The following is a 27,735-nucleotide window of genomic DNA, read 5'->3' on the forward strand; positions in this document are numbered from 1 at the left end:
TTTGGAATCACACGGAACATTGCGACGACATTATTGAATCAGAGATTGTTTCCAAAAGGTACCTGAACCTCAAAATGAAGGCACACGTTTTATTCAGCAAATGTTTTCGGCTATCTCGCCTTATGACGTGGTACAAAACCACACCGCTCTTTAAAAGAAGAAAAAATACAGTATGTATTTCCAGTAGTAATAATAGAAATAGTTATTTCTACTTTAGTGTATTTCATTTGGACAGACATCACTGACAATGTTTGGACCACTGATAGTCTTCCTCGGATAAAGGGAAGGCTGCATATAGAAGACTGCTGGTATAATACAGTAGTGATTACACCAGAGCAATATCAGCAGATCAAGTCCACACAGGGCGTGTGACTGTTATGTCAAAAAATGAATGTGATGAGCATTGAGCAGCTTGCACTAACTGTAATGTTACACGAATGTTAATCAAAAAAAATTACTAAATTATTTACCAACTTGTTGGAGACAAATGTTAACCGCAATTAACTTACACCCAACACTCAAAATGTCCATTATTATTATTATCATTTTATTATGAGAGAAATGTGACGACATTGTTCATCACCCCAAGGGTGAAAATAAAACATAAATAAAACATTCTTACAAAATGTTGCATTAAATCACAATTGGAACAATTCATTTTTTACACTTGATTTGTTTTATACAGAAAATCATATTTACACATTTGCCCTTTTTTTTTTTTTTTTACATCGTTGAGAATAAAACGGTTGTGTACCATTTTTATAGTACAAACATTTCCTTCGTTTCAAAGCAGAGGTATAAAAGCTCTCCCTTCTCTCCTGAGAAGATGCTGGGTTCTACTCTAGTGCATTTTATCGTTTAGATTTAAGGCTACGCAGGGTTCACCTGATCGACACAGTCGTCTCATGGACAGGCCTATCATCATCGGGGAAGAAGTTCATTTTCCTGACTTGCGTCTGCTGATTGTCCCTTACAGAGAGAGGTTTGTGGTTCTGCCCGGTTGCTCCCTCAAACCGTTAGACCTTCTTTTTTTTTCCATATTAAAGCTGCTGCTGACTGGTTTCACTGAATAACCAATTACAGTCTCTGACAACTTATTTGTTCCTGCAGTCAATTATAAATGCCGTGGGGAAAGCATCACAGAGTGTGAGAGCCCACGCTCATCACAAATATCTCTGTACGGCAATGACCTGCTGAGAAAAATATGTCAATTTTGCCCAGCAGGGAGATTATGTTAAAAAAAACAAAAAAAAAAACATATTCATTGTTGTTGTGCAAGAGATGGAACTCATTTAGTCATCGGTGCAGTGCTCCCTAGTGGTAAAAAGAAACAAACACATAAAGCAAAGGAGTAAAAAGAAGCCCATTCTTCTCCGTTTCTTTGACAGGATTACACCAAAGCCATAAACAAAAGACATGAAGCAACTAATTGGCTGGCCCTGTAAGCCTCTTAGAAGACACACTATCATAAACCAGCCCGGACACAAAGTCAAATCCTCGACCGACAGTTAGAGTTAACAATCAAGCACTTAAACATTAGACAAAAGAGGCAGCACGGAAGCAGATCAGTGTGATGCTGCTCTGTCATTCACTGGAAAAGGGCTTCTTCTTCTTTTTTTTTTTTTTTTTTTTTTTTTTTAAAACCATCTTCTGTTTTTATTTCCAACCTGACCAGCAGGTAGTTGTGTGGCCCACTATGGGCTCATTGGGGCTAAAACATAGGCTTAAAAATTAAGACAGGTCAGACAGGTCCCCTTGGAAAATAAAAGCTACCAGCCCCTTTTCAATTTTGCACACTGACAAAATGGAACCGCAGCATCTTTTACGTACTCAAACAAACAATCTCGCTTTGGATCATTGTTGCTTTTCAGGAGCATCAGTGCCCTCAATTACAAAATTTCACACAATACGGAGATCTCCATGACTGATCTTTCATACTGGTAACCACAAAAAAAAAATAAAGAAAAAAGCATCAACATATTAGGACCAAAGTGCTTAACAACACTGATGTGTATTGATTCATTTGAAATGACGAGAGACTCAGGTGGTAGTCAGGTACAGTGATCAAACAGGAACACAAATCGGGTCTTTTTGGTTAATGTCCCCTTCTCATTTTCTCTAACCAGCCGCTTTGTCCCTAAATTAACAGCCTCTATTTCTTAAAACCATCAGCTGTGTGCGTCTACTGAGTCCATTATCAGAGGTGAAAGAGGGAGGTTGAAAGAGAAAGCTGAACTATTTCACAGACAGAAGCCATTAGTATGCTACCTGCAGAGTCACATGCAATTAAAAAAACGAAGGAAAGCCCTGCTCGTCAGTGCTCAGATGAAAGATGAGGGCTGTATAAAAGCCCATTGACAGGCAGATAAAGCGAGGATCAAGCTAATATCCATCCAAGGCTCTAAAACACACTAAAGGATATGAAATGAGCCATTAGACACAGGGAGATATGTCTCAATCCTTTCATTACAATTGAGTCTGGAAAAAGAGACAAACACATCTGAAGAGTTTCACTCCAAAATGGAGATATCCATAATTCAAATAAATTAAAACCTCACCAAGGAACATGATTGATGGCATAAAATCATTATAGAGGATTACTGAAGTTGTTGTGTAGCCAATTCCATTTTGCTTAAAAACTGGAGAGAGCAAGTAATCACATCTGCTTTTCAAATTATGAGTAAAAGATTGTCAGGCTCCAATTTCCTTACAGTGTGGATTCATACAGAAGCATTTTGGAACGAACCACTGGAACAAACACTGAAAACATTGATTAGAAAATGCTGCTAGGACACAGAGTGTAGGCAGATTTTTCCTCTCTGGTTTCGGACTTCTATTATCAATGAAGATTATTAGGAGTGAGGCGTCTCCAGTGCCTCATGGAGCTTGTTGACATTCATATCTTATTCCAAGTGGCATTTGGATCTGTCTGTATCTTTTTAAGTGTGGTTAAAGCCACGAGGAAGCGGCCCTAGTTCTGTAAATGAATATTACAGCGTGTCTGTGTGGGACTTTATGCCAGGACAGACTGCTGAAAGGGGGGAGGGCTGGTTGGGGGCATAAGAGACATGAAAACAGGAAGGCAGTCAGGCCCAGAACACACTTGGTAGAGCTTGTGAGGCAATCCACCGTGAAACGTTTTCATTGTGATACCGAGCTGGCACAAATATCCTAACGACTTCTTTGGAAGAGGAAACAGGGTTTTTGGAAAGAGAATACCCAAAAGTGCACGACTAATCCATGTTCCCTATTTTTATGTACTGCAAGTGTACGTATGCCTTCTTGCACAGGATAACAGAATCCCTAAAATATTCTACTTTCCAGAAACTAAAAGAAGTGGTATTGGATTTTAAAATGCAAGAAAATACAAGTTCGCTTTCTCTTGCATGTCATGTTAAATTGCTCTATGTTATGATATGGAAAGTGAACTAAAAGTCTTTTCAAGGTGATCTCAGATGTGCCAGAAAGCCTGGCAGTATACTGCAGTAAAATGTGTTACTACTTAGCAACAACACATTCCTCTGGATATCAGAATGGCGTGATGGGTTGGTGATGATGATGATGATGATGATGACGAGGAGGAGGAGGAGGAGGAGGAGGAGGAGGATGAGGAGGAGAGCCCCCTTCTCTCAGCAGAAGATCTCTCCATCCAGAGGAGGCTCAGGCCGGTGCTGGGGGTCTGGAAGGAGGAGAAGAGAGGAGTCAGTGTCACCGTCACAAGAGAGGCTACGTCCTGTAAGAGGGTTTCGATTGCTGATTTGTTGTTCCGTTTATTCTCCAGGGAGGTTTGGGGAGCAGCGTCAGCCTGCCTCATATCCACCAAACCCTTGGCACGGCGCACCGTGCCGTCAGTGAGATCCTTAAAAGACGGTGCTGTACTCACCGCTCGTTTCCGAGCCATCATTTCATATCTAAAAATGTGTTTGTACTTTCACGTGTCTCTATGCTTTTCAAATATCATCAAATACATAACCTCAAATAAAGTTTACTCAAAAAACATTTGTAAAAACAAAAGCCCTTGATTTTTGCGTGTGTTGCTGATTCACACTATCCTCCCTGTGATGGAACTCCCCAAGGAAAAGGTGAAGCTGCTTGAATCTGGCAAAAATTAAAAATAATTGTTTATGGTGGTGAAGCAGCTGCAGAGACACTCCAGAAAGCATTAAAACAATAAATTAATTACAATTCATTTTTTTGTCTGATGATGAACAAACTATTATGAATATGTGATGCACATAAAAAAAATTACAAGTAATGTCAGACTGTTTCTGCTGCCAAAGCCGAGAAGAAAGGAGAGAGGAGGAGAAGAGGCGCTAATGCCCGATAGCGTCAGTCTGACTGGCACGTTGCATTCATAATCATGGGAAATATTTAACAGTGTGTGGATTATTTTTCTAATAAATCACAAACAAAGGGATTAGTTTTTATTTCCAACTATCACGGAGTCTCCTTGTGTTATTCTGAGCCGCAGTCATCGTATAAGAGGGGAAAAGCATCAGGAAAAAGCATCGGGAACAGAAGAATCGCTGCAAAATTTAAATGCGGCTTTAATCGTCATTAGGTAGTTACTCAGCGGTAAACTCTCCCTCCCTCTGTTAATAGCTGTTTTCAAAACAAAGACAAACGGAAAGTCTGGAATAGCAAAACGATAAAAAATATCTACAGTATTTCTCTTTACTATTTGTCACCTAATTGTTAACTTTTCTGTCTATGTCGGGATCCTGTAGGCAGGATGACTGCGTTTTTCTAGTGATCTGACCGGTCGGTTTTTGGGCTGTTGACAGGTTTTGATCTGATCCTCCGGGGTTAACCTGGCCCAGGTAAATGTACAGCAGAGTGGAATGTGGTTACATTTACTGTGAGATGAAGGAGACAAAGAAGATAAAGAAGCAGTTTGATGCAAACTGACACTCAGAAGCCACGTTTCTCTAAAACGCATCACCAGACTGTGCGCCCATGACAAGCCGGACAGACTATGATGTGTAGTAGTTACTATTAAATTGTTGAAGATAAAGGTCGCTGTCATTCAGTAACAAATGCTTATATCTTTTAAAGACTAAAATTAGACTAGTGATTTTCCTGTGTCATGTGGATTTATTACAGGTGGTTTCCTGAAAATGTAATACTGATTTTATTAGGTTTTGTCATTGGCAATTTAGCAGAAATAAAGGATGGGGAACCATTAAACTTTCTCAGGATTTCCTGCCCACAGCTGCATGCATCTGTGCTTATAAGTCATTCCATATGTAAAACATAGATGTACTGTACGTGAACGAGCCAATGTGTTCGCAAATTGCTTTACTATCAGCTTTGAATTAGTATGCAAATTTATTAGTCAGAGTGTATGGTAGGTCTTAACATTTGTAAAATTAGAATGATTGAATATAGCCAGTATTTTCAAAGTGAAAATAGGATACAACTACCAGATTCAAACGTATAAACTTTTATAGGCAATATCGTCATAACAACACAGTCAAAGACTTGAATTGTGGGCTTGTTGCCACTCATTACAGTCAAAGCCATCACCTATTGTTTGGCTGGTTATTTCCTCTTTCCTCGATAACTAAAGATCTTGCTTCTAATCTGAAGTGTCCTTGACAAAAACACTGAAGTCCACCCTGCTGACTTCAAGTAAGACACTGAAAAAAGAAACTAATCAGAAATCCATGCACTCCCTCCTGTTAATTCTCTACCTGCTGTCTTTGCACTCCCCCCTTTGCCCTTCTTCTTCTTCTTCTCCTTCCCCTCTTTGCTCTTGCTCTTGGCCAGCTGCAGCAGGCCCTTTGAGATCTGGTTGTTGGCTTCGCTGCCCTTGAGGTTGATGTTAGTGGAGGATGAGGTAAAGGGATTGAGGCCTTTTCCTTTGGGCTTGGACTGCTGGGGCTGCAGCCTGGGCAGGGAGGAGGAGGAGGAGGAGGAGAGCTCAAACGAGTCCAGCTCCAGGGACTGGAAGCTGCCGGGGAACTGGGATTCATCAGACATCGTAGAGGGACTCCTCTGGAAGTGAAGGAAGGAGGTTAGACGGACGAATAGCTGTTGGCTACATCTGTAAATGAATATGAAGCAAAGGTGCACATTTTTGCAAGCTTATCCTGAGTAAAACATGAGCATAAATGCTTCTAGAAAATAGTTTAATGGTGGAAAATGAGAAAAATGTGTAAGTACAGATACAAGTTTTGGCATAAAAACTTGGAAATATAACCTTGCTGTTTGGATTGCCGGTTTGCTAGTTACGACGAGAGCACTTTTAAATTCACTTTCAAGAGGACCCGGGTTAAGGCACCTAAATAGGCACCCATAAACATCAACCCTGCTGAAGTGTCATTGAGTAAAACACTGAATCCCTCCCAGATCGGCGAGTATTCCCCCTCAGCCAAGGGGGAAACAGCAGAAGCAATTTTCCTGCAGGGAGCAACAAATCCTGTCATAATTATTTTTTATGATTTTTGAAGTGTCCCTGCTTACCTCAGCCAGACGGAGCTCCTCCATCTTGTCGATCTGCCGCTGCACAGCCTCCCAGTCCCTCTCCAGCTTCCTCTGGGCATCTCTCAGCCTCTCCAGGTCTTTCTGGTACTCCTCCTTCTTACTCTGCAGCTCCTGCTTCTCCATGTCCAGCTCCTTGTGCTGCTTCAGTACCACCTCCTCCTGCAGTGGTTGACAGGTGCATTGATGGATTTATTGAAATTATACGGATCAAAGATACGGCGTGGTCACTTCATCACTGTGTGCACTGATAGGACAGGTCTGTAGGTCTTCGAATCACTGTTGCACTTCAAAATAAAATTGTCATTCTCAAATAACCAGTAACTAGTAACTCTCGAGAGTCTGCAGTGCTCATTTCCTGAAGATAATACAAAGAGCCATAAAGAAGTGCCACATCTGCAGAAGTCAGTATTTGAAATGATAGAGAAAAAAAATGACTTTTAAAAACTTTCATTTTGTTCACTGAACGTGCTGTATTACTGCAAATATTGATAAAATCTAAAGAGGCTTTACAGTACTTTAAATCCCAAATTTATACAAAGCACAATATAATTGTCGTTGTACTTTACTGCAACAGTTTACATTTTCTGTTCTGTGAAAGCTACAAAGTTAGTTTTTATTCAAGAGCCCAAACTTTGTTTCAATCACCGTGAGTTTAATCATCTAAAATATAGTAAGTTACAGTAACACTGTGAGGCTGGAAAGCATACCGTAACATGAAACCCCGGTTTACACTGCAGCAGACACTCAGTCATCAAAGATGTACCGAGTCAACATTGTGAAAGGAACCAAAGAAACAAAAGTATTAGAAGGAAAGAAATTGCTTTTTCTTATTCCTACTTTTTCTTTCCACTGCTACTCATACAGTAGCATTTTGTGCTTAAAGGTAAGAATTTAGCAAGTCGGTTTGGCTCTCTGCGAACTGAAACTCTGCCGTGGAAACTGAGCCAAGGCCATTTTTAAAACGCAACAGAAAGCTTATGCTTTGAGAGTGGCTTCAAATGAGCAAGAGTCTGCAGTTATCTATAGCAAGACCACACTACCTTTTTATTCAGCCAATCACAAGTCATCAGCATCTTCTGAAGCCAGGCACCTGAGTTAGTACGCTAGCTCTAAGCTTATGGCTAGCTTTCGGCGTTTTCTTGCTGAAAGTAAACTTACAGCTGTGGAAGTCACTGTTCAGCCACAAGTAAAACTGGTAATTGGTTTTAATGTCGCGGCTGATCGGCGTTTTTTGGAAGACAGCCTGCTATCAGTGATTTATCAGGGAAAATACAGTACGAGGTAAATTCTTGTATTACATCCTACTTGAAAAAAGGCAAGGGTTACAATAAGAATTACAACTGCATAGAAACACATCAATACACAGATCAAGTAGAAAATGATTCATAGTTACCTGTACGTGCACCAGCACCTCCCTTTCAGTCAGCTGCTGTTCCCTGAGCTCCCACTCCTTCTCCCTCCTCCTCTTCTCCTCGGCATGAGCTGCCTGCCGTCTCTGCAGGGATGCCAGCTCCTGCCGCTGCTTCTCCAGGCTGCGCTGCTTCTCCTGTTCAATCAGGGAGCTGGGCCGCGAGGACGGCCGCGATAAAGACGTGCAGGAGGAGGAGCGCTCGCTCAGGGCCTGCCGCTGGTCCTCTATGAAACTGTCCTGCTGGACCACCACCGCCTTGTTTAGACAGGACCAGATTCACAGCCCACAGAGATTAGGTCAGACACGTCCCTCCTGCTATTGTGTGGTATTTGGCTAAGTCTTCAAGATATTATTATTTCCTCTCTCTGTATGGCTATGCTCACACTGCACCCCAGAGTGTCTACATTCTCATTTTCCCCCTCTTCCTTTCGCACAAGAGGTGAGGTTTTTTAAATTCACAAAGTCTGATCGGGAGCATAAATTGAACAAGACGTTTCTCACCTGCAGAGTGCTCAGCAGGAGATGCAGATTGGAGACACTGTGAAGGACCTGCTGTCGGAAAAGAGAGACCACTGAGTGTCATATGACCTCAAAACATCATTTCTGTTATTGTCATATGGGATAAACATCTGGTTCGGCTGCATGGAGAAAACTGTCTGTTTGATTTTGCCTCTCTTATTGCTGCACTTGACTTTACGTGTTAAAATATGCCATGAATGGTAGCGGTGCTTCATTTTAAACATTGACTTTTCCACTTAATAAGCACAAGCAGTGGATTTCATGTAGTATGAATTTACCAGTGCAGGACTAAGCCAGCATTAAACCAACTTGTGTTTACAGTGATGTGATCTTTACTTCATTCAAACACTGACCAAGAGACTGGGCCACTGCGTGCCATCAGTTGCCACCAGAGTTCACCAGGCCACAAAATGCTCCAATTAATGTTCACTGGGAACTGCACAATATAACATCTATAGGACAGCAGACAATCTCTGCAGAGAGCGTATACTGTAGTGTACTGCATGAAAATTAAATGTTGACAACTTGGAGTGGACCTATTTCACATTATCAAGTTTTCAACTTTACCTTGCTAGAACAGAATGTTAACCACATATAACACCAAGTGTTATGGATGGCCTTTCAGAATTTTTTTGTGGCATTAATGCGGTTTGTCTACTTTACTTTTCCATCTCGCTAAGTTCTGCTGCTACCTTACTTGCACTGCTTGGGAAACTTGCTCAATTCTCATGCATAATTCATTTTCATCTTATTTTTCATTACATTCTTCTTAAAGCTTGCCCTTTGAGACATGCTTTTATTAAATGACTTCTTCCTTTTACAGTTTGGTTCAGTTTGAGCCATTTTGGTTTTAATTCCTTTGTGTGTGTGTTTCAAATAATGCTCCTAGCATCTAATGCTACAAATACTAACATCTACAGCACGACAACCTTCTACCACTACTGCTGTTATTACTGTTTCGGTTAATACATTTATTGATGCTGATAGCAATGATGTTGACACAGAGTTTTGACAGTTTCCATGTAAACAGCAGCTCTAATTTAGTTAGAGACAGGAAGTCAGTGTTACCTCACTGTTCCTCTTCAGCAGCATCAGCAGGTTGGCGTTTCCTCCCTGCACATAAGCACAAACACACACTGAGCACAGACAGAAAACAGCGGTGCACTCATATACCCACATCTGCGAGTGTGTTTCATTATGTGTGTATGCTACGTGTACGAGAGAAAGCACACCGTACAGTGGAATACGAATGTGATTATAACTGCACAAATGGGTGTGCTGTAAAAATGTAATTGTATCTGGCTATGATTATGCACAACTGCTACAGTAACACAGTGGTCTTGCAGCTGTTGCATTTCCATGGGTTAAACATCTCTGAAAATGTATTTTCCATTTACAAAGATAACAAATACGAATAATGTGAACACACTAATAAGAAACGGAACGCTTGAATTAGCTCTGCATTGTATTTTTAATGATGATTTGACCTCTGTACACACTCCCTCTTTTTACTGCTGAACTCTCTTTGAACTTTGGCTACGTGCCCAAGGTGAAGTGTAAAGAGCAATCCAATAATTTTCAAGGAATGGCCGGATGTTTGGATTCGGAGGCAAGAAAAATGCTTTTGGGAAACAGCGTACTACAGTAGCCTGGCTCCACTAAAACATTCAAGGAGCAATTATGTGCAGCCCAGCTGCTGGATATATGCACGATAGTGACTACAAAGGCTAGCATCCACTGCAGAACTACAATAGCAGCACCTAACGGCGGCCCATTCATTTCCACCCACTATTGAATTCTTATTGGTCGTCATTGGCAACGGGACCTGGCAGGATAAGTCAAGAGGCTAATTCACTGAAGGGAGAAGAGCAGCTAAATTCATCTTAATGGTATTGTTAATGTTGGAGGAAAAATGCACCCCCACACATGGCCTCAAGTTCTCTTTGAGGCGTGGGGGCGTAGCAGCTTCACAGTCAAGAATAATTGGCTGCTGAGATGCTGACCTTCTTTAAAACACTGTCAGACTCCGTCCTGCGCAGATCTCCCGCCGTATCCTCGCCCTCCTCTCTGTCTCCACCTGACATAAAGGGAAACCAGGGGAGAAAAGATGAGCCAGGCAGCAAAGAATTCAGAAACAGGATTACTCCAAGAGAATGTGAGAGCAGGGGCACAATAAACAACCGTACACACTGAAATCATGTCTTTAAGATAAAATAAATATGTGAAAAGAGCAAGTGATGAAGGCAATCACATTTTAGAGATGACATAACAATTTGGTCAATAAGTAGTCTTTTCTGTTGGAGCACTTGCAGGTGTGCAGGACAATAATGAGACCAGATGTACAACAAAATTTTCATAATCTACAGTGATCAACATCAAAAGTGTTAAACCAGGTTCTAATTGAGTGGCCAAAAGAATACGAGAGGCTGGTAGATTTGAGGTGCAAATTGATGATAATAGTTTATTCGATGTGAAAGGTATTTTTGGGTAGGTGCATATGAAAATTGTGGATTATAACAAGTTGCATAGTGATTAATAAAGAGGTAAAGAAGTTTGTAAAGAACGCGTAGCCTCAAGCTGGTCACTCCCAGGTCGACAACCCCACACAGGGATAAAAATCAGTCACGTTTTCAGGTAGAACTAAAACTCACACCTGAAATTTAGGATACATTTCCATTGTGAATGTGTGTGTTTATCAAAAACAGACATGATACAGATAATATAAGGCGGCTCCTTCAGAATATTCATGCTTTTTATATTGCGTGTTCCTCATTGACGGCCATAGTTTCTCTGGGTGCTGAAAAAGCATTTGGTAGTTGATATTCTACAACATTCGGTGGTTCTATAGGACAGTGGAAAGCACTTCAGACTTACAGATAAAATGGGCTACTCAGATACCACAAGCTTTTTCTTCCATCAGGAGACAGATGCTGGGTTTTTGTATGAAATGAACTCATAGAGTCATAATTTTGATGTCCGCAGCAACAGATGTTGTGACAACCTGCTCATTCATTGCTGTGCCAGTAGAATTAGTGGTTCTCAACTGTGGTTTATGAGGGTTTGAGGATCTGAAGATTTTCGAGTTTCTAAAGCAAATGATTAAGAACTGCTGGCCTACCTCTTTGTACTGTTTTTTTCTTGATGTTAAACACTGTATGATACCTCATCTGGAATCATACCGTGCTTCATTCAATGCTTAACCTGTTTTTGTATTCATTTATTTGTTGTAGTACTATCATTTGCTTTTTGTTTTCCTTTGCTTTTGCATTTCCTTCTCTCCCCCCACACACAAATCTCTTCAGTACTACTAAGCCCTCCTTTTATCTAGAATACCAATGTAGTTTAGTTGATTCTTATACAACTCAAGATCTGTACATCTCATCTAATTTTTATAATAAGTTGGTTGTCTCTGGTGTTTACATTTGTTACTATGTCTGCTTCTTGAACAAAATAACAGGTAAAATGTAGTTTTAAAAAATGTGACACTGGTTAAAAATGATCTGCACTGTTATTGCTTCACATCAGTTCCACTGATGTAGAAGTGTGGACCACTTATGGCTCAGTATCTGCCAGTCTGTCAGTAGAGTCCCACTCTGAGAATGCTAGCCACCAGTTCAGAGGTAGCACCCCAGGCCATGTCCCCCTTAGGAAACTTCAGCTCTACCGTCCAAGCCCTGGTCTAAAATGTGTTATCTAACTGCACTGAAAAGGGGCATTGTGGGAAGTGCCAGGTGTGGTGCCCGATGTTATGTGACCGCTAAAAATCCGTTTTGGGATGAAAAGTGGAATATTTTACTTTTCAAAGCGTGTTGGGCCTTCAGCAGTGTCAGCGCACATTTGCAGTCCAGTCATTGAGTCGATGTAGTTATCTGGACCAGCAGGTGTGGGTTCAGTGTGTTTGACTGTTAGAGGCTTCAAATATGTAGCTTGGATAGACCACTAGGCCTGACTGCACTCTCCATAAAAAAAACAACATCAACAGACACCCAGAAGAGCAGACTTACTCTTACTGCTGTGCATCTGGTGACTGTCGAAGCCTCCGAAGGTCTCAGCCCGACGGGGCAAACACACCGGCCCAACGCCTCCTCCCTCCTGGACACTGGCCATCGCCCCACCCAGGCTGCCGTTCACCAGCGCCTGTAAAGTCTCCACTGTCACACACACACACACACACAAGCACACACACACACACACACACACACACACACACACACACACACACACACACACACAAGCACACAAGCACACACAAGCACACACACACACACACACACACACACACACACACACACACACACACACACACACACACACACACACACACACACAGGCAAACATCAGTGTTCAGGTCAGTAAGTGAATTATCCCGGCTAACTGCGTTACAGTTCAGCTCTGCACTCATGAATCCTACCAGGCACTCAACCTGGTATAGGCTCCAGTTGCTAAGCAACTATTGACAATCTGTTTGAACCCCAGAGCTCTTATACTAAAAGTTTAAATATCTTTACCATCTGAGATTATATAAACTCTGGATATACGTCTGCAGGATTGTATCCATATGCAGATAGAGCATGCAGTACTGTGACCTTCCCAGTGAAAATAAGGAGAAACAAAGCCATTGCTGGTGGATGTGAATTCACAGTAAAACACAATGAACCAGTAGAAGCCAAAGAAATGACACTGCTGCTACCAATTCACATATCAAATAAGGATAATTACTGCCCTAGGAGGAGGTGAAAATACATTATCTAATAGTATAGCTAAACTTTTTCCTGCTATAGTAGTTTAAAGTGAAAACCATTACAGCATTACAGCAATTCTCTTTCATACATCTTTCCTGTATTAGAGCTGCAAAAAAGTCAATCTTCTGACTAAAAATCTTATTCTTGTCTTCTTGGGAGTTTTTCATAAACTGAAAAGTCAAACTGTGTTGAACACAAGTGTAATGAGCTTTTACAAGTGAGAATGTTTTAAGAATACTTTCTGACACACTCAGGTTTGAAACACGTGTTAAATGGGTAAATTTGCAACAGTTTTATTTTTCAGACCTGGTTATTTAAATTTTAAGTCAATTTAATGTTCAGAGTCCACTGCGCGTTTCTGTCTTTCTCCATAATTCATTCTCTCTTTATCACAATATATAGTATCTCTCTCATTTCACTTCTTCACTTTCTTCTCATAAACATTTGATGAATAGGTTCTGCCAAAGCACCAAACGGAACTGAAATAAAATCCTAAAACACACTCTCACTCTTGTAATGTTTTTCTACACACTCTTTTTAAAAAAAACAAGCAACATGCCCCTCAAACTTCTGCTCGCTCTACCTCTGTTGAGATCCAACGACCGAGCCAATTACTTTCCAAATATCTCAGAAAAGATGAATTATTATGTGCATTTTCTGCTAATGGATTTTGGATAATAACCAGGTTCTCTTAACATAGTGATCTAGTCTAGCTGGTGGTCATCAAGCCCTCCAGATAGCTATCCAAACGGACCTTTTCCACATGCGGACTCAAAAACAAGATTTAGAAGAAATTTCTCACAATTGCATTATGATCTGTGGCTGAAGATAGCTGAAAATGGCAAGTAGTGAGTGGTAAAACTGTGTACAAATGTATGTTTACCTATTTCAAAATGAATAAGCCTTTTCATAGCAGACAATTTGACTTGTTATACCATGAAAAGCACAAGTATAAGTACTAATATAAGTGGTAGCTCTGTTCAGTGTGAATGTTCCAGTGGCAGGGTGGCTCACTGGCTTATCTTACTGGGACACTTAATAAGGAATAGAGCCATTGTTAATGTTAATAGTAACAACTGAGCTCAAGATGTAGCCAACAGCTAACTGACTGACTCCATGGCAACATTATACTTCCTGTTTACACGGAGGGTGTCTCAATTTTGTCTGAAGCACAGCCCAAAGTGTCTGCATTTGCAAACCCCTGGTCTAAGGTAATGGGGAAAGCAATTCGCTTTGGTGTTGTCTAACATACTGTTACTGTTGATATACTGCATCAGGTAATACTCGTATGTGCCAACAATGTGTCTACAACCACAGCATGTGTGTCATTTGTGGGAGTTGACAGAAATTCCATTGTATATTTGTTAGCTGATGGAAACCTCACGTGTTACTTGACATATCACCACCAACAGGAAGGTTCAGTTTTCATCCCTTATAATTTACTATAAAATATGTGGATGTAAACTAAGATAAGGTCCTACTCCTCTTTCTCTCTATTCAGTTCAGTCCATTTTGCCTTATTGCTAAGAATGGTCCATGAACAATGCATCTAGAGTATATTTATAAAAACTGTCTTTCTCTCCGTCTTACCTTCCTGCAGGGCATCCTTCATGATGGATGCCCCCCTTGGCGGCTCCAGGCTGCTGGTTGACCTGAAGAAAGGCTCAACTTGCTGGCAGGCCTCCTCACCTGAATTCAAGCCCTCCCACATCCCCCTGAAGAGCCGCACCTTCTCCTCCAACAGAGACATGATCTCTGTATCTTTCTGCCTCAACAAATCTGACCAGCAGGGACAGACAGACAGGAAGAGAGAGGAGGACAGTGAGGAAAACATTCTGTGGTATTAGGAGCAAATTTATTTTAGATTTTTCTTTCTCTCACCTCTCATCTCCTTGGCTTTAGTCTCCAGTTGTCTCTTGTCATCTTCTGTCTCACTGGGAATCCCTTCATCCTCATCCTTCTCCCTGTCCAACCAAGAAAAAACAAAAAACAAAACTGATATTTTACATAACAAGCCTTAAATAATACTGACAAAATACCTACAAACAACCTTCATCTACAATTTTGCTAAATCTACACTGGTCACAATGTTAGTTTGCATCTATAACCATCTGTAACAACATCTATAACTAGTGCTGAAATCAGTTATAAACCTATAAAGCTATAAATCAATTAACTGACAAGTTATATTTATTTATAATATCACAAATCACAAAAAAAAAGAAAAACATTAATTGCCCAGGATTTTGATAATTAAACACTGAAGTCATTTGTCAGCAAAAATGCACTATTCATTATAACAATTGACAGACTAAACAATTCTTTAAAAGCAGGACTAACAAACAATAATTAGCTTGCGCCCTATCTATAACCAATCAGATCATCTGCAACATTGATATCACAGGATAATACAATACTATACAGGGATTAGACAACCCTGAGAGTGTCAAAAATTTGGTATATATGATGTGATTTTTGGTGGAAAAGACTGTCAAAACTATGTTTTGTTTTGTTTTGAAATCTCCTCCATTCCTGCCAAAAGCTTGATCTCAGTTTTGTATTTTGATGGAAGTCAGACAGGGAGAGAGAGAAACAGAGCATAAAATCTCTCTCCTTCCTGCTGGCTGTAGTTGAATAATCCTCTGTTTATAGTGAGCTGCCCTTGAAGCCAATCCAGCATTAGACTGTCCCTGAGTACATCCCATCCCCAGGTAGAGTAGTGCTAATCCTCCTGACAGCACACTGCTCGGTCACAGCTTACCGTATATTACTATCTAGCGACCTGGGCTGGGTCTATCTCCTGGGTTACAACACAAACGTACTGTGAGTGAACCCTAAGAGGCCAGCACTGAATGTAAAGCGCTTTAACAGTAGAGTTTGTTTTGCAGTTGAGGTTATGTGTTAGAGTAAATGGGGCGGGTTAGGTCAGGGTTTAAGCTTGGACTTCAATGCTCAGGTCAAACTTTGAGCAAAAAATAATACTCTTCTGGCAACAAAAAAGCCTTAAAGCATTTTAAGCATCAGCAAATGTTTTGAAGTAAAAATACCTAAACACATAAATATACTACTTACATGGACTGCATGGCTTCCTGGATGAGCTGCATCCAGGTGTTTCGCTCGTCCTTTGAGCTGGCCAGGACCTCCATCATCTCCGGCTTTGCAATGCCCGCCGTGATGAGGAAGAGGCCGCGCTCTTCGTTAGCGACCTCTCTGACGATCAGCTTCTGGAGGGAGATGACCGTGGAGCGCTGGTCCTTCAGGGAGAGGAGGTTGGGGGAGGAGGGGAGGGATTGATGGAGGCGACAAGGGAGGAGAATGAAAAGAAAAAGAAAGATGACAGGGGGAGTGTCGAGTAAGAGAGTGGGAGGAGGGAAAACAAATGGTGCGGAAGGGGGGAGGATGGTAAAGGCAGGATGAGGGGTGCGTTGAGGCACAAGAGAAAGAGGGGGAGAGAAGGAGAGAAGAATAATTATGGGAGGGGAAAAGGAAAGCAGGGGGAAAAGCAAGACAGAAACAAGTGCAGCCAAGACAGAGGGACAGATAGAAGGAAGGTCACTCAGAAAAAAGGAGGATTATAGAAGAATGACAAAGATGTGGAATAAAGGGGAAAGAAGAAGACAAAATGAGATTCTGATTATCATCCACTTTAGAGTCAGCTGACTTGTAGAGCATCAGCAGTCCTCGCTGCAGACACTGTAAAGCACATTATAGTACAGTAAAAATTCAAACCACGGGTTCATTTCTGCTCTGTCCAGTAAACCTCTGAAAGTGTAACCACATCCCAGCATTTTTCCTACAATCTCTTGTCTGAGGTTAAAGAAATAAAGAATGGGTTTATATATATTTTTTACGACTGTATTCCTGCTGACTATGCTGTAAAAAATAGGAATAAAAGCCACAGTCTTTATTCTGTGTAGAGATGCATTCTTAAGTTAAAAGTTCAAGTTAGAGTCATTTTTTTTGTACAAAATTCCCTCTTTGTTTTTCTAACTTTCCACTGCAGCTCAGCAAATAAACAACGACTGTGGGAAGATGGAATTTGTACTAAAAAGACTGTAACTCTGAATGATGCCCATCTGATTTGGCTAACTCAGACTCCTGAAGCGTCACATTAGCCACACCTTCACAGAAACATGTTATATCTCTTGTTCAGGTGCTCTGACCTCTGTCCTTGTTGCTATGGCTGTCATCCATTTAGAACCACACGTTATTCCTCTTTTCAGTGTCAACAGCCTCAGGTCACACATGCCAAGCCTTTTTTTTTTAAATGATGGATGTGATTATTATGCCACAGTCTTGCCTCTGTTTTCATTCCCATTGATGCGGGTGTATACTTGTACTTCTATCTTTGTGAGGACCAGTTTGACTTACAGACCTTACGATGTGAGGACATTTAGGCCGGTCCTCACAACTTCAAAGGGCTGTTTGAGGTTTAAGATTTGGTTTTAGGGTTCAGGTTAGAATTAGCATTAGGGTAAGGTTAGGGTAAGGGTTGGGGTTAAGCATTTAGTTGTGATGGTTGAGGTTAGGGTAAGGGGCTAGGGAATGCATTATGTCATTATTAATGTGTGTTCGCGCAAAGATAGAAGTAAAAGTATGTGTGTGTGTGCGTGTGTGTGCGTATGAGAAAGAGAGAGAGACAGAGAAAGAGAGAGAGAGAGAGAGAGAGAGAGAGAGAGAATGCCATGCCATGCCATGAAACTGAGTCCTGTAAACATGGAAAAAATGACTCAAACCTACATGATTTATCACAGTTGGGCTTGCCCATCAGGGCCATTTTTGCTTTATAGCAAGCTTAGCAAGCTAGCAGGAGGCAAGGCATTACACACAATTGGAATGCTAAGCAGGGCAGCTAATGCTAACAGCAACAACAGTGGGATAGGAAAATATGACAACAACATCTCTGGCAGTGCTCATAAGGTCTTTATTACTGAAGTGAAGGAGGGAACATGGATAGACGCAATGAAGGAAGGAGAGAGAATGTACAGAGAGACATAAAGAGATGGTAGGGAGAGAGAGAGAGAGAGAGAGAGAGAGAGAGAGAAAAAGAGATAGAGAGAGAGATATGACAGGAGGATCCTACCAGCATGGCAAAGACATATTTCTGGTCTTTCTCCTGGAGGAAGACGAAGACGTCTGACAGGAGCAAAGCATGGACGTCTGGAGGATCAACAGGAGAAAAGTAGTTGTGGTTGGATACAAGAAAAGTTAAAACACATGATCATATTTCCGTAATTCAACATTTTACACACTTTACTTACAAAGGGGAAGGGATTCACGTCAGTCAGTAAAAACATTAGAAAGCATCCTAACCCTTTAGTCTTCCCTGGCTGTTCTTCAGCTGCAGTGCTCCATCGTGGATCAGCCTCCTCCTCAGCAGATCCTCCCTTGCGAAAATTTGACCGTTCTTCATCATCATGATGGACTTACTGTCCATGCGGCTGTGGAATTCTTTCAGACGACGTCTTTTCTCATGCTCGTTCACCTTGTTATCAACTGCTGCGATCACCTCCTTCACCAGTCGAACAGCCTCCGTCAGGTCATCATAATCTTCCTCGCTCTCTGTGTTCGACATGTGACAATAGAGGTTAGAAAGGCAGCAGTATAGCAGTCCGGTGTTAACAAAAGTCTCAGGTTAGATTATAACCAGGTCGTAAAACACTTAACCCCGTAGCTCATTACCAGTGGGAAAAAAACCTAAGCCGACTATCAATTCCATTCACTTGTTTTATGTGAGAAGTTGGGATAGAGTTGAGAGAAGTTATTTTTATGCAGGTGCAAAACCAGCAGAGGCAAAATTCCAGGGCAAAAGCCACTACTTTTAGAGAAGTCCATTTGGTAATTTAATAGCTCAAGACTAACACACTACAACGCGGTGGGTAGTGTGGCACAGCTGAGGAAGAGATTATGCACAGCAGAAGGTGCAGTGAAATTCTGGTACCCATTTTGGCATTTAACTATGCTTGCATTTTCACTCGCTCGCAGAGAGTAATGAAAACCTTTTTATGGTCTTAGTTGGTGGAGCTGGACACAAACATTCATAAAGTCACCTAAACTGCTTTCTCTTTTATTTTGACATGTTTGTTTCTCATACCTGTATAACTTGGAACACACACCCAAAAAACTACTCAGTGCAGCTGATATTGAGCTGATATTGTGCCAAAATTGCACTTGAAGTCTCCAAAATTTGAATCTTCGTTTGCCTTGCCCGCATTCCTCCTTCTTGAGAAAGGGACAAGAGTTCCTTGTGAAGTTTCCGTTAAGAGGATTATTGTATCTCAAAAATATACACTGTTCTGTCTATTTATCTTGGATTTCAGTTCAAGTCATCTGTATGCAACACTGGCTGCACTGTCTGACCGAACAGTTTCTGCTCTTTAGGTTAATTACAATAGATATTCTGACTACATGTTCTTATCACAAAAATGACTTCCCCTTTTCCTGAAAAGGTCCATTCAACAAAACTTAATGGGATTTTAGGATGTCTAGTATAATGTGCTTAACAACACACACAGATGATTACTGATATTACTGATTGCAGTTTCTGGCATTTTTTCCTCTATGGCTTGTGACATATTGGATTTTTTGAACTGTATTATGGTCAGAGAGCAAGGTGTCAGAATAGATGAACAGAAAACGGAAAGTTATGGAAAGTTTTTATAAAAACGCCTGATCTGACCCATTGTTTCTGTTGCTGATCAGCATTTCAGAGCTGTGGTGTTCTTGCAATCAACTTCTCACTTGTCAGTCAATCAGTGCGGTCGATACTGCACTGATTTTTTTCTTAAAGCCCTTGAAAGTCTCAAGCATTTTATATTTCTCTGTAACATTAGACATTTATGACCAAATGAAGACCCCATTTCTCAGAGTAAGAAGCTGATACAGAGCATAGGTTTCCAGGATTTTTAGACCAATAAATCAACATTTTGGGTAATGCGTGAATTCGCTTTGTCTGTGAGGTAAAATTGAGATATCACCGGCAGGTGGTTAGCTTAGCTTAGCAAAAAAGGCTGGAAATGGGGAAACAGCTAGCCTGACTCTGTGTGAAGGTAACAAAAGCTGCCTAACACCTCTGAAGCTCAGTAATTAACATGTTATGTCTTGTTTGTTTAATCATCACAAAAAATGTAAAAACAACAGGTTGTGGTTTATTTCCTGGGGTTTACGTGCCTCTTTACTTCAGACAGAGACAGAACAGCTGTCTGCCCCTGTTTCTAATCTTTGTGCTAAGCTAAGTGGCTTCTGGCTCTAGCTTCTTCTTCAGGCGACAAGCTGAGAAGATCAACACCACTCTCATTTCTAAGTCTCTGCAATAAAGCAAATAAGCATAATTTCTAAAATGTTAAACTATTCCTTCAAATGTTTTGTCTGTGTAGTTTAAATTTCTGTACGTGTGGGTGCTCTTTTCTCAGTCTGTTGAGCAACTTTGGCTAACGCTGCTCATGTGAACTATGCGGCTAATCTTGTTATCAAAGTTAAACTGAACATGTAAAAGTTTTTATTTCACTGTCTCGTTGTTAAGCGACTGTGTGTCTCTGATATACTTCTCTTGTATATTGTTCACTTGAGTTTTGGAATCCGCACATAACATTTCCCCCTATGGCTGTTGTACTTCAGTGCTCCTAAGCACAAAATACTATCTATAACTGGTATTGTAATGTGTTATTTCCACTCAGTGTATATCAGAGTTGGCAGGAGAGTCTTCTTAAAGCACCTTGGGGATTAAGTCAGAGCTCCCCCCTCCCACATGGAACTATAAACAGGCTTTGGGGAAGGATTAGAGAGAATGTACACAGTGGGAAGCCAACTGATGAAAGCTGCTTTAAATCAGATACAAATATGGTGTGAAATATTTCAGCTCCTCAAAATATGCTTGTTCCATTATCCTAAAAACACCTATCAAACATACCCCGGTCAATGTCGCTGATCGGGGTATGTCTCATTTTTCTCAAAATGTGTGAAACTGTGTGTGAGAAATTCAAATTTCAACAGGTTTCTAGATCCTTACGCATTAATTTGACTTATTATGTCTTGTTTTCTGTCACTTGTTAATGAAAAATGATCAGAATATGATCATTTTTTTAATGCCTTCAAATCTATGACTTTCAATTCACTCGTTTACTCTGCATTGACAGTCAGAGTATAATACAGTGCATTTAATTTACTTACTTCTCGTCTTATTTATTCCTCAATAAGTTGGGTTAGAGATGTTTTGTAGTAAAACTATAGGTCCAATGCTCTGAGACCAACATTAGGGTAAGGCAGCAACTACTACACTGACTGTCCCTGAAAACTACAATAAAGTTAGCTGCTTTGTTAGCCTGCAGTAATATTCTGTTATCCAGGATCTTTCTGATTAACATTTAACTTTCTCTTTCTAGTTTCCCCAATTCAAATTGTGCGCACACAGTAAAACCATGGATGACCACTGAGAGGAGGCGGACATGAAGCTAACCTTTAGTGTGCTGTAGCATTCTCTGAATCAACACCGGATACTTTGTTATCCTCTGGGTCACCAGCAAGATGCATTCTGGGATACCAAGCCTCCGCACAATGCTGCTGCTCATCTTTTTCTGGAAGAATCAACAAAAAGTGCTTTAGTAAAACATGCCCATACAACAGGTGTGTCAAAAAAGGACAGGGTTTCAAACAACCAGAACGAAACCATAAATCGAATTTGCTATAGAATAAACTGTATTAATTCTTGAGAAGGTGTATTTGATTATGGATATTACGGTGACACAAGGCTGGAATCCTGTATAATCAGAAAATACTGTCTCAAGGGTGATATGGCTTTTATACAAATGAAGGATACAAGCATGATAAACACATAAAGGGCTGAGATGAAGGCCTTACTTTGATGAAGGCTTTGAAGCGTTTGTCTTTGGTCAGCAGGTCCTTGTAGAAGTTGACGGCTTCGTTGTGGCGGCTGCAAAATCTTCCGTAAATTTTCCTCATACTTTCGCCGTTGGATCCTGAAAACTAGAGTAGAATTTGACAGACATGAATACACAAAATAAACGCCAGTACAGCAGAGAAAAAAAGCTAGTGTTAGAAAGCTAACACTGTATGTAGTGGGGCTCAAATTTCTATTTCTAATTTGAACACACTTGTTTAGTTTCAACACTTTAACAATCAGCATGGAGAAATATGAATAATTTTTTGTTAGCACTGGGTACTAGAACGGCATTTAATTCATAGAACGCGTACATGTATGCGGCACACAAAACATTAGCATTTGCTAAGGATAAAAACTGTTGATGTTATTTTTCCCGGGGCTAAGGACTGCTACCTTTTACAGCTGTTGTGAAACTTGGAAAAAATGTAGTAGTTAATGGAATCTTTCTAATGCGCGCACACACACACACACACACACACACACACACACACACACACACACACACACACACACACACACACACACACACACACACACACACACACAATATATTTGCAACCTCCAGGTTTCCTATGCGATTAGCTCATACAATATCACCAGTAAAGAAAAAAAAAAATCATTTTCCCCATCCCACCAACGCCCATCCCCCCTCTGACCTGGCTGACCAGGATGTCTCCTATCCTGTTGATGATAGCTGTTCCCTCCAAGCTTCCCCCCTCCAGCTGGCACTCCCTCTTCCTCTCCAGGAGGCGCAGGAGGTGCTGCGTGTGGAGGTCCAAGAGCTCGTCTAGAGTGGGGAACAGCTTCTCCACCGTCTGGAGCTCTAGCTGCACCTCCTTCTGCAGGCCTTTACTGTAGACTTCTGACATTATGCGCAACGTCCGGATGTGATGCATCTCCGTCTGCATCAGCTCTGAAAGACATACGTGTTATAGTCATAGAATGACATAAGCATCAGTTTTATATCCTTCCATGGATCCACAGTATGCATCTATTTCATTCATAACATAATTTTTCATGTCACTGCACATTTTATATAGAAAAGAATGTGCCTTTCATAATCATTTCATTCAAATTTATTTGACAAAGGTAGTCACAGGGACTTTCAAAGCAAACAGGATGTATCTCAATCTATATTTAAATTAGGTAAATCTGTAGCCTCAGTAGTCCACTGAGACGTAGATGCGACTGAAACAAACTGAGGTGAAAATCATCAGCATACTGAGGGAAAGTGGGTCTATCAAAACCACAAATCCAAACACGCTTATGTCACCTGATGTAGCACAGTTCAGGTGCTATGTCAGGTTACATATCAGTGACAGATTTTTTTTTTTTATAATGCTGACCTTGGGCTTAAAGGCATTAACCTATTTCTCAAGTTTTTTCTCAGCGGTAAGTTACCATTAATAATTACATTATTGTTTTCTTTTTAGTTTCCATAAATGAAGGACAAACTGGAGACCAAGCTTGATAAAAAAAATTAAAACAGCTGGGCAACCGAACTTAATAACATTATAATATTTTCCTTAATTTTTCCATTAATGTCTTCAATCAATTTTAAGAGCACATTTCGTTTAATCAAATTATCACTGCAGTGAGTGTCTTGTGTGGTGATTAGATGTACCATAGATGACATCTTGTCTCTTCACGAGCTCTTTGTCCAGCTGCTGCAGGTACTGCTGCTCCACACCTAAACTCCACGAATCAGCTTCCAGCTCCTTGGCCTCCGCCTCAAACTCCCCCATCAGCTGCCCATCCATCATCTCCGTCCCTGAAACAACAACACAGCTTGCACTTACAATCTGTATTATTTCATATGCATTATACAGCTTTGACATACTCATTTTTATTTTACCTTTCATTTACGATGGTAGATTGTTATTCGCAAGCTTAGTTTAAAGCTTAAAATATTTAGATTACTGTTTTCTATATTTCCACTATTAGTCTTGATTTGACATAATTAGTCATTATTCTTACACTGAACTAGTTTAGATAAAAAAATGTTGAAAAGTTGACTCTCTAGGTGAAGGTGTGTGTGTGTGTGTGTGTGTGTGTGTGTGTGTGTGTGTGTGTGTGTGTGTGTGTGTGTGTGTGTGTGTATAGACCTTCATCAGTGAGCGATTCCATGGACTCTGTGACCTGGTTGGTTCTGTTGAGGGAGTCAGTAGACTGAGAGAGATACCGCAGGCCTTTAATGGGTATCTCGTCAAACACCGGACTGAATGGAGAGATAATAATAATAAAGGTTATATTAACAATGTTGTTTCATTTTGTTGTTTTTGGCAAGCTGTGGATGCAGTGGTCAAATAAACCGTTAACAAATCAAAGAAGGCAAACTAACGCACAAAACTAAATAATTAAAAATGACTTCAATACAAAGCAACAGAAACATTTCATTTCATTTAAATGGAAATGTGGATACCTGAGGCTCCTCATCCCACTTAATATACAGTACGTACGCTCATAAACACACACACACAGCAGCTCACCCAGCGATGTTGCTTATGGACAGACTCTTGGACAGGTTGTTGCCGTGGTAAGTCATGATGCTGGTATGTCTCCGTGATGATGGGATCATCAGAGAAGAATGGTCTTCAGGGGACAAGATGGCTGACCAGGGGCGCTCCCTCGTCGCACCAGCTGGACCAGAGACAGACATACAGTACAGTTCGCAGTATCCTCGAAACCCTCCAATAACCACATGAGATCCTTGAAGGATCCTTGAGGAACCCCTTTAAACTGTCTCAGTTTTTTCTATTTTTATTAAAGTTTTATTCAACCTCAAAGTTTGATCTTTCACCTTCAAAAACAACAACTTTTTAGCAAAAATGAACAACATCTTTTGTTGAGATTCTTGACAAATCAGTTCTGAAATTATCCAGCGGGTTTTTTTAAAAAGTTTTATGAGTCTCAGCTGGAGGATTCCCTCAGTTGTTGGAGGATCTTGTAATCCTTTAACTGATCTAAAAACATTGCTAAAATTGTAGATACTGGTGTTTTTACCCAACACAGGTAAGGAATCCTGCACAGAAATCTAATCTGTTTGCTTTGAATTTCAGCACAAGAGATAGTAATACTGTATATCCTGTGTACTGACGATTTTTCCAGTCAGGAACCCTGATTTTAATCCCTGGAACTTGTTGTCAGTGTTGGTACAGAAACTATACTTTATGCTAAATTTGGTGCAAATAATTGTTAAAACAACTACAGCAATGAATCTGCAAATGATTAAGAGCCATGATGATTACGAATGGAATCCCAGTTTGGTTTGACACTCACATTTGTTCCTCATCGTGACCGTAGGAAAAGAGCTTGAATCTGGTACTGCAAACTGCTGCTTGGGCAACTAGCCAGAGAAACAGAAAATAAAAGCATAAATGATGAGTTCAAATCACTACTGGCTGCAAGAAAACAGAATACTACAGAATCAGCGGTGGAGTAACTGTGAGGGAACTTTTACCTTCATCTTCACCTTGGCACAAACAGGCAGGCTGTCCCTGCAGCCCTTGTGGACGGAAGCATTACAGTCTGGAAAGAAAAGCAACAGAACGCTCAGTGAATACTATGAGCCTGGTGATGGAGGTGGGGTGTTGAGGGTTGTGGAAAGGTGGGGGATAGAAATTCTGACTGGTTTTCATAGCCGGCCAGGAAACTCCACCAGCCCACTAATGAAAGCCAGACTGAGGCACAGCATGTGATGCAATCGAGATGTAATACTTCTCATGAAGGAAGGGAAAAAAAGAGATAGGCTGAGGAATGACACACAGGCAAGAAACTGAATTGCATGGGAAATTTTCAATTATGTAAACATTCCCAAATCACTATTTTGGAACAAGGGTCATCATGCGAGACTACTAAAATAAGATGTGCTCTGTATTCTGATCCTATGTAGTCAATCAAGGACTCAAATTCTTCTGTTTTCCTTTAGAAAGCTACCGTAAAATGTTTATATTTTATACTGTCTATTGTGCACATGTGAACAACTAAAGTGGTTGATCAGGAAGTGCAAGCAAGAGGAACAACTAGTTCTGGTTTTGTCAAAATCTTCACAATGCTTCACCAAGTTTCCACCAATATTCACTGAGGCATTTTTCGAACAGACAGAATTGCTTTAAACAGACATCTTGCACAAGTGAAACCACCATCAGACCTAGTCGTCCATGCTAAAATGCACAAGACATTTCCGCTCTCGGGATTACATCAACACACTCACAGTCAGCATGAGAAAATAATCCTGTGTGATTTGACAAGTATAAAAAGGCAGTCATACAGTCAGGGTTAAAAGTTCCATTTTCATTTCCACCTATAACCTGAAGATATGTGCTTGCGCTACTGTCCAAAAATAATAATAATTTGGATAAAAGTATCCACCTTGTAAATTATGTGATATATCAAATTATAACCCACACAGTAAAACCATCTTAAATTCCTGCAGTGATTTTCTCCTCTTAAATAGTCTTATTGGGGGGTATTTTACTGTGAGACAAAGGGTCACTGTATTTGTCTGCTGAATGGACACCAGCCAAACATTTGGGAGTACAAACCTCCAGAAAACACCCTCTGAACTATCTGTGGCTCCACCAATCTGAACCAGAAGGAGTGAACACAACAAGACCTGTTTTTGCCAGTCTGAAGTATCTGAGGCAGATTGTGACCACTGCGACTGTTGCTGTGTCACTATTCTCTATTGCAGAACTAGTTTCTCCTTTTTAGGCTCTTTCTGGGGTTGCGCCAAAGGCTTGTGCAATAAACTACATCCTCTTTAGGGCTACTGCTGTTGCTTCAGTAGAAATCAATGTAAAAACTGTTTTGTTGTCCGTACTGAAAGCTTGACTGAAAAATTAGAAGTAGCCTTTTAGAGAGTTTCACTGCTTCATACAGATCATGAGGCCGGTTCAGACAAGTATGATCCGTTAACCTCCAACTGCCAAATGACAGTATATAAGGCATACAAAGTATATTGAAAGGGGTTTTTTTTGCCATGGTAACACACTCACTATACAACATGAATGCATATTATTGATGTTTTCTAATGCTGATAAAGCTTTACATCAGCAAAGGCACTAAAGACCTGCATTTTCAATTATGATCAACTGTGAAACAAAATAATAATTTGTTCATCTATAAGTCCAACATCTTAATTACATATGTATGTAGAAATGTAAATTGTATGGTCCAAAAGTACTGACTGACCCTTTACAGTAAGTTGATGTGACCTCTCGAATAGCATGATTCATGCCTGATGATCCACTGAGGACCCTTTCTTCTCCACTATGGCTTCTTTTTTTTCTCCTCACTGTGTGTTTCCAACAGTGCAGAGAACTTAGTGTGTTTTCAGATTAGAAATGAATTAATGATAAGATGAATTCTTTTAATAAAGGATCACAGGACAATGGGCTTTGATCAGACTTAAAGCCACAGGGGTACTGATCAGTCGCAAACAACAAAAGAACTAAAACTGGAGCGAAAGAACCATGCTAAAAAGAAAATGAAATGAACAAACAGGTACTTACGTGTGCAATGGAAAGCATCTTTGTTGTTGAAAGCCTTATTGCACTGGGAACACTGGGCTGCCTGGCCTGAGCTGACTGTTGTGAATAGATGACCGTTCACAGTCTTTTTGTCCTTCTCCTTGCTCTCCTTGTCTTTCTCCCTTTTCTCTCGATCCTTTTCCTGCA

The 27,735-nt window shown here is 40.6% G+C and overlaps 1 protein-coding gene across 7 annotated transcripts in view; it reads right to left on the bottom strand.

The window, feature by feature from the left end:
* Window positions 1-694: 694 nt before the first annotated feature.
* LOC120798317 (A-kinase anchor protein 13) overlaps window positions 695-27,735 on the bottom strand; it is a 102,280-nt gene continuing 75,239 nt past the window's right edge. For 3 of the 7 annotated variants that reach the window (XM_040142639.1, XM_040142945.1, XM_040142571.1), the window contains 22 exons: window positions 27,571-27,730; window positions 25,518-25,585; window positions 25,337-25,403; window positions 24,547-24,697; window positions 24,163-24,275; window positions 23,682-23,828; window positions 22,714-22,970; window positions 22,015-22,140; window positions 21,614-21,731; window positions 18,472-18,720; window positions 18,242-18,318; window positions 16,231-16,412; window positions 15,040-15,122; window positions 14,749-14,937; window positions 12,421-12,567; window positions 10,420-10,493; window positions 9,485-9,529; window positions 8,399-8,449; window positions 7,880-8,152; window positions 6,466-6,648; window positions 5,694-5,997; window positions 695-3,679 (listed from right to left, as the gene is read on the bottom strand). In XM_040142639.1, coding sequence (XP_039998573.1) covers window positions 3,630-3,679; window positions 5,694-5,997; window positions 6,466-6,648; window positions 7,880-8,152; window positions 8,399-8,449; window positions 9,485-9,529; window positions 10,420-10,493; window positions 12,421-12,567; window positions 14,749-14,937; window positions 15,040-15,122; window positions 16,231-16,412; window positions 18,242-18,318; window positions 18,472-18,720; window positions 21,614-21,731; window positions 22,015-22,140; window positions 22,714-22,970; window positions 23,682-23,828; window positions 24,163-24,275; window positions 24,547-24,697; window positions 25,337-25,403; window positions 25,518-25,585; window positions 27,571-27,730 — 3,114 coding nt within the window. In that variant the 3' untranslated portion in view covers window positions 695-3,629. Of the gene's footprint in view, window positions 3,680-5,693; window positions 6,047-6,465; window positions 6,649-7,879; window positions 8,153-8,398; window positions 8,450-9,484; window positions 9,530-10,419; window positions 10,494-12,420; window positions 12,568-14,748; window positions 14,938-15,039; window positions 15,123-16,230; window positions 16,413-18,241; window positions 18,319-18,471; window positions 18,721-21,613; window positions 21,732-22,014; window positions 22,141-22,713; window positions 22,971-23,681; window positions 23,829-24,162; window positions 24,276-24,546; window positions 24,698-25,336; window positions 25,404-25,517; window positions 25,586-27,570; window positions 27,731-27,735 lie in introns of those variants that run through there. The other 4 variants (XM_040142860.1, XM_040142767.1, XM_040142689.1 and 1 more) reach the window with 4 other exon arrangements.

The sequence above is a fragment of the Xiphias gladius genome, chromosome 1 (assembly GCF_016859285.1).
Source record: "Xiphias gladius isolate SHS-SW01 ecotype Sanya breed wild chromosome 1, ASM1685928v1, whole genome shotgun sequence".
NCBI lineage: Eukaryota > Metazoa > Chordata > Actinopteri > Istiophoriformes > Xiphiidae > Xiphias > Xiphias gladius.